General features: G+C 37.5%; 1 protein-coding gene across 1 annotated transcript; it reads right to left on the reverse strand.

Moving 5' to 3' along the window:
* Positions 1-1,797: 1,797 nt before the first annotated feature.
* On the reverse strand, positions 1,798-5,447 carry LOC112171438. The gene is made up of 3 exons (XM_024308622.1): positions 5,402-5,447; positions 2,147-2,338; positions 1,798-2,105 (listed from the first exon to the last, which is right to left on the reverse strand). The coding sequence occupies exons 1-3, from the start codon at positions 5,445-5,447 to the stop codon at positions 1,798-1,800; spliced, it is 546 nt and encodes a 181-aa protein (XP_024164390.1).
* Positions 5,448-6,000: the final 553 nt, after the last annotated feature.

Consider the following 6,000-nt stretch of genomic DNA (forward strand, 5'->3'; position numbering starts at 1 on the left):
CTAGCAGGGGCCCACCCGAAAGGATATAAAGCGTTTGCTAAGAATAAATCCATGGTTGACAATGCACTGAAGCTAATTATGCTTTCGCAAGACTAGGAGAAGTAACGCTTCAAACTTCTAGGCAACTCCCCAACCAAGATTGCCCTCCTTGACTGGGGACTTGGGGGACTTGTACTTACATGAGCATTTGCCTAGGTATAATTAGCTACAATGAGCCACGTTCACACTGCCGCCAGCGGTACCAAAAACCATCGAGGGTGTTACCTATGAAAGCACAGCCAGGCAAGCTATCGCCTGGGCCACGGCTCACCCCTAGGTCATCGCTGACACGTTGCCACGCACCGCACCAAGGTCACCTCGCTGAAGCATCAGAATCTGGGAACTGAAGCATATCAGTCCCACATTGAAAACAAAGAAGAGATCAGTCTCTTCCCCACCTATAAAAGGTCCACTTCTCTCTCCTCATTAATTAAGCATTTACTACTTACCTAATGTTATTCTGTCAAAACAAATACATTGGCTGACTTAGGCATTAGAGAAGAGAAGACCGCTAACTGCGGTCTCCTTCTAACGCCCTTTGTATTTCACTTGACAGATAGCTGAAGCAGTAAGAATATCACAAGTAGTGGTACGCCCCTCGAACCAGCGTTAATCGAGATTTAGCTACCGCTAAATCTTAGACATTAACAACTATCTCTCAACTTCAGTGATGACTACCTCAAGGGCATTTACAGATTGAGACTTTTCATTCAATAGATAGATATAACCATAACGTGAAAAATCTTCTATAAAGGTGATGAAATATTTTTCTCCACTAAAAGATGGAAGATCAAAAGATCCACAAATGTTTGTGTGAATAATTTCAAGAAGCTTAGAACTTCTTGTGGCACCTTTCTTTGTGTGTTTGGTTTGCTTTCCCTTTATGCAATCCACACAAACACCGAAATCAGTAAAATCTAGGTTCGGAAGAACCTCATTCTTTACCAATCTCTCCATTCTTTTTCTGGATATATAACACAGCCTTTTATGCCACAAGAAAGAGGAAGATTCATTTGTCAAGCTACGTTTAGTTCCAACCTTAGGATGCAAGGTTAAAAGTGTTTCAGCAAAAAGACCATCAAGCTTAATTTTATACAACCTATCAATCAAAATACCAGAACCAACAAAAGATTTATTCTTAAACAAACTCAAACCTTTATTACCAATATTGAAAGTAAAACCATCAAGATCAAGTTTGGAAACAGAAATTAAATTCCAAGAACAAGTCGGAACATAAAGAGTTTGAAACAAATCCAAATAATGGCCGGTATCTAAAATCAAATGAAAAGTTCCAATGGCTTCAACTGGTGCTTTAACCCGATTCCCCATATAGATAAAATTTTCATTTGGATTTAGGCTTTGGGTTGTAAGGAATCTCTGCATCGAATTAGAAACATGAACAGTAGCACCTGAGTAAGCCCACCAAGTATTATAAGGAACTTTAGCTAAATTTGATTCGAATAATACATAAGCCAAAGGCTTACATTTCTTTTCGAACCATGCCTTACGTTTTGGGCAATCATGATGATAATGTCCATCATTTCTACAGAAATGACATTTGTCCTTCAGTCCCTTATTAAGAGCCTGAGCAGCATCAGCATGTCCATTGTTCTTTGGTGGTCCTTTCTTAGCACCCTTTCCAGGTTTTCTTCCAAATTTTCTTTAAGCTCCATGACCTACAAGATGAATGGAATTTTGTACTTGTTGCTTAAGCCTTCCTTCCTTTTGAACAAGCCTATTGGACAATTCATTAACATTTCACTTATCCTTAATAGTGTTATAGTTAATCTGAAATGCTTCATACTGAGGAGGCAAGGAGTTCAAAATAAATTGAACAAGAAAGAACTCATCCATATCCATTCCCAAGGCCTTCAACTTTGCTGCCAGATTAGCCATTTCAAGAACATGCTCATGCACGCTTCTCCTACCATTAAATTTCTTGGTGGTAAGTTCAGCCATTAATGTCCCTGCAAGAGACTTGTCAGCACTCTTGAAATGATCCTCAATGTTCTTCAAGAATTCATTAGCAATTTCAGCTTTCGGAAGTGTAGTCTTTATGGTGTTTGCTATAGTCATTCACATCAACATAATGCTCAGTATATTAGACTTTTCTCAGGCCTTATGGAAACCTTTTCTTCATCTGTGCTTTCATTAGTTAGAGCAGCGGGTTTCTCGGTTTGGAGTGCCGAATCTAGATCCAGAGCACCTAAGTGAAACTGAACTTGTTCACACCATTCCGAGAAATTCAGTCCATTGAGCACTAGAATAGATGAAGCATGCAAATGAAGCGAAACATGAGCTGCAACACAATAATATAAGGGCTCACAACATTAATTCTTTGAGTCACTAAACACTTATAAATAGTAAGTATATCAACACAATACTCCTTTGGGTAGTTATCGTGCAGATAATTAACTAAAAATGATGCATTTATCGTCATTTGAGTAATGAGTATATTCCCAATCAGACAAGCTTGCAATCTTTGGATCTCCAAAACTCATCTAACAGGATTTATACTAAAAAACTCCATTCTATTAATTAATCATATGAATGGTTAATCTACCTTTGGGTGATTCTTAAATTCTTATGAATAATGAAAATCAATATGCTTATGAGTAAGACTTAAAACTTTACAAGGCAATTTTTCATTTCATATGCATCAATATCATAAGCAATTGATAATCATCTAATTTGATATTCATGAGACCTTACTGGTTTGACCACTTTGGTGACTAAGAAACCGCCATACTATGAATTCAAAAGTTAGATAAAATAAACAATCAAAATTGACATTCATAAAACTAGCAAAACCAAACTACAAGAGTTATGCCATTATTTCATTTGTGCTTACAGTACCATATTTATTCTTTTATTCCATTATGATCATATATCATAATACATAAGATGCAAGTCTTATAAAAACAAACAAACAGCTACAGATGAACAACATATGACCAAACCAAATTAATCATATAACTAGCGAAACGTTCATATAAATATATTTTGTTGTAAATAAAATTCATATGCATATATAAACGCGGTAGGAAATATACAACAAAACAATATATATTCTATTAATGGAGAATCATGAAAGCTCTATTACTGAGCTCTAATACCACATGTAAGAGATTAAATACATAAAGTCAAGATCTAGAACTTACATGATCTCACAACATTAACCGTAAGACGGAAAACATAAATTACATACCTTGTTCCATTGGAGCAATATGTAGTATACCAAGACGTAGTGGTTTGGCGAAGTTGTCAATCCAAAGGAAATGGTTTCTCTCTCAGCCCTTGCACCTCAAACTCTCATACGTGTTTTGAGTACTTTTTGTGTGTACATAAGATGGAATTGTGCACTGGTTATATAGGGTGAGAGAGGACCAATTTCCATCAATGACTTAAGTGATTTCCATCTATCATGGAAATAGATATAGGAAATTCCCTCTGATTGATCAATTAGGATTCATCAATTAGTCTATCACATCATATATAGAATATACACCATAAACACCAATTACTTCATATGATCCACAATTAAAGGAGTAAATTCTTACACAAGGTTGGGAATTGTATATCTTAAATTAAGAATCAAGAGAAGTTATCAAAGTAATGAAAATATGGGATTCAATCTGTTACGTACATCCAGAGAAACGTACCTATTTATACAAGATTAGAGGCCTAACAGAACCACACTAGGATTTACACAACTGACGTTGATTTCTTCTCTTGTAAGGATGCCGACTTTTCAGCAGGTAACGGCCATTGATTTATCAGTTTCTACCGTACCACCGCAATCTGCAACTCTACCACTCAACCTACATTTTATACGAATATGAATCAAACAATAGATGCCAGATAATTCATATCAGACTATCTGTCAAATATCTATAAAGTTTTCTACTAATATTAAAAACTGTATGTATTCGATCTTGCATAACTGTATATATAGTTGCAACGAGCCATTGGTGATTCTCTTCCTAATAAAGCCTTTTCAAGGCATTTATACGACAGCTTCACTTATAGTAGTAAATCTTGCAGGATACCATCAGGGTTTAATCTTGTAGTACTTCGAGTTTGACAAATCAGAAAGGATTAGAGGAGCCTAAAATGAAGAGTCTAACATGAAGAGTTCATTTCATTCTACTTTGTAACATTCACACCTCAAATTCGATTTGAGGTGTTTAAAACCTACCGACTGCGAATCACATTGGTTCAGTACCATTATGTATGCTAAGGACGAATAGACAAACCAATTCCTACACAATGTTACCTGAAACGCAGAACGTTTCGATAAGGGTATGCGGTACGCTGGTCTTTACGGTACGCGGTACGCTATGATATATTAGCTAATTTTAATTAAAATAAATTACTTATGATAAATAAAATTATAAAAAATAATAAAGAGATAACCTAAAGGACTTTTATTTTACGTAAATACCCCTTATTAACATACTATGACAACCACATTACTTCTGGAGGATAAACAAGTAAATTAACAAATAACAGAAAAATAAATAATAAAGAAAGCTGCCTTTAATTTTTAATTTTTTTTTTTTGTAGATAATCATCATCAGCTTAATCATATATGCTTTTGACAAAAAAAAAATCTCAATTCATGTCGTGAACCACAGGTCCACAACGCATTATTAGAGAAGAGAACCATCGCCAAAATTCTAGAGATTCATTCCCAGATTCAAGAACATGGCTGAGGCGTCGACTCAGTCTTCACCCTTCAAGAACATCCACCTTCTTCTTGTCGCTACCACCATTGTTGGTATTGTGGGAAGAGGAAAAAGTAGAAGAAACCGCCGCCGCTGCCGCCAAGAAGAAGTGGTCGCCGGATCGCCGAATCTCTTCGTTCTTCTAGTGGGATTGCTATGTTTGGCGTTGATCGATACTGGGCTATGTTTGGTGTTGATTGAATGCAGGCGGCATATATGGGATCGCTATGTTTGCCGATCCGGATCGCGAACGCCCAACGATTGGGTTCACGCGATTAGGAACGCGGGTCGCCGGCAGGTATAGCGTTTCGAGTGACTCTATCCCACAGTCTTGATCGACATAAACCAGAAAGCACTTGGACTAGATTTTTTTCGCTGCGAGCCTGCGGTTTTAACTTTTTGCTGGATGTAAACTGAAATACCAAATACTGAAATACCAAATACGCAGCCGAAGAAAACTCGCTCTGAAGCTTGACGGATGGGTTATAGAGAGAGAGTGTCTTGCTTCTCACTAGAGTCTGTTTCCCCACAACCAACACCTTTACCTGTGCTCCCCAATACACTACACCGATCCAATCTTAAGGCCAAATCATTGCCACCTTAACCTGTTCATCCACAACCAATCTTCTTCATACCCGCATTCCAAATCCAATCATTTTCTTCCAGTTCCTTTTCACCCATGTCCGACTAGCTTTTCCCATACTCTGTTCTCTAGTCTACCTTTTGGTAGTATTCTGTCATCTCTGATCTGTATGCTCTACCTTTTGGTAGTACCTGAAGATTTTGCTCTACTCACGTGTAGTAGTATCAATTATTATCATTTACTGGATAATATTCTCTTTGTACCTCATCTTCTACAATTTGTCAGTCTCAATGGGCTCACACGACCATTTGGCGGCACTTTTGGAAGATAAGCTGAATATTGATGATGTCCAACAACCTGCTCTCCTCATGGGGGCCTTCATTGCTGATGAGTCATTTAATATTGGAGGGATAAAAGGATCTCTGCGAACTTCTTGGAGGGGTCTTGGCAGCTTCAAGATTTCGCATTTAAGAAGGAATCTCTTCTCCATCCAGATGAATCAAGAAGGTGCTAAAAAAGTCCTTGAGGGTGGTCCCTGGCATGTTGATAACCACCGCTTCAATGTTGTTCCCTGGCCATCTAATTGTACTATCAATGATATTCCTTACCACATGGTAACCTATTGGGTACGTATATCTGGCCTTACACCTG

The sequence above is a fragment of the Rosa chinensis genome, chromosome 6 (assembly GCF_002994745.2).
Source record: "Rosa chinensis cultivar Old Blush chromosome 6, RchiOBHm-V2, whole genome shotgun sequence".
Lineage (NCBI taxonomy): Eukaryota > Viridiplantae > Streptophyta > Magnoliopsida > Rosales > Rosaceae > Rosa > Rosa chinensis.

What these genes read in the sequence shown, in the direction of transcription:
- LOC112171438 (XM_024308622.1), bottom strand. Translation starts at nt 5,447, where the DNA reads ATGGGTGAAAAGGAACTGGAAGAAAATGATTGGATTTGGAATGCGG. An exon ending in TGATTGGATTTGGAATGCGG is followed by an intron (nt 2,339 to 5,401) that starts GTATGAAGAAGA and finishes ATTGTGTTGCAG; the next exon opens with CTCATGTTTCGCTTCATTTG. An exon ending in TTCCATAAGGCCTGAGAAAA is followed by an intron (nt 2,106 to 2,146) that starts GTCTAATATACT and finishes GAATGACTATAG; the next exon opens with CAAACACCATAAAGACTACA.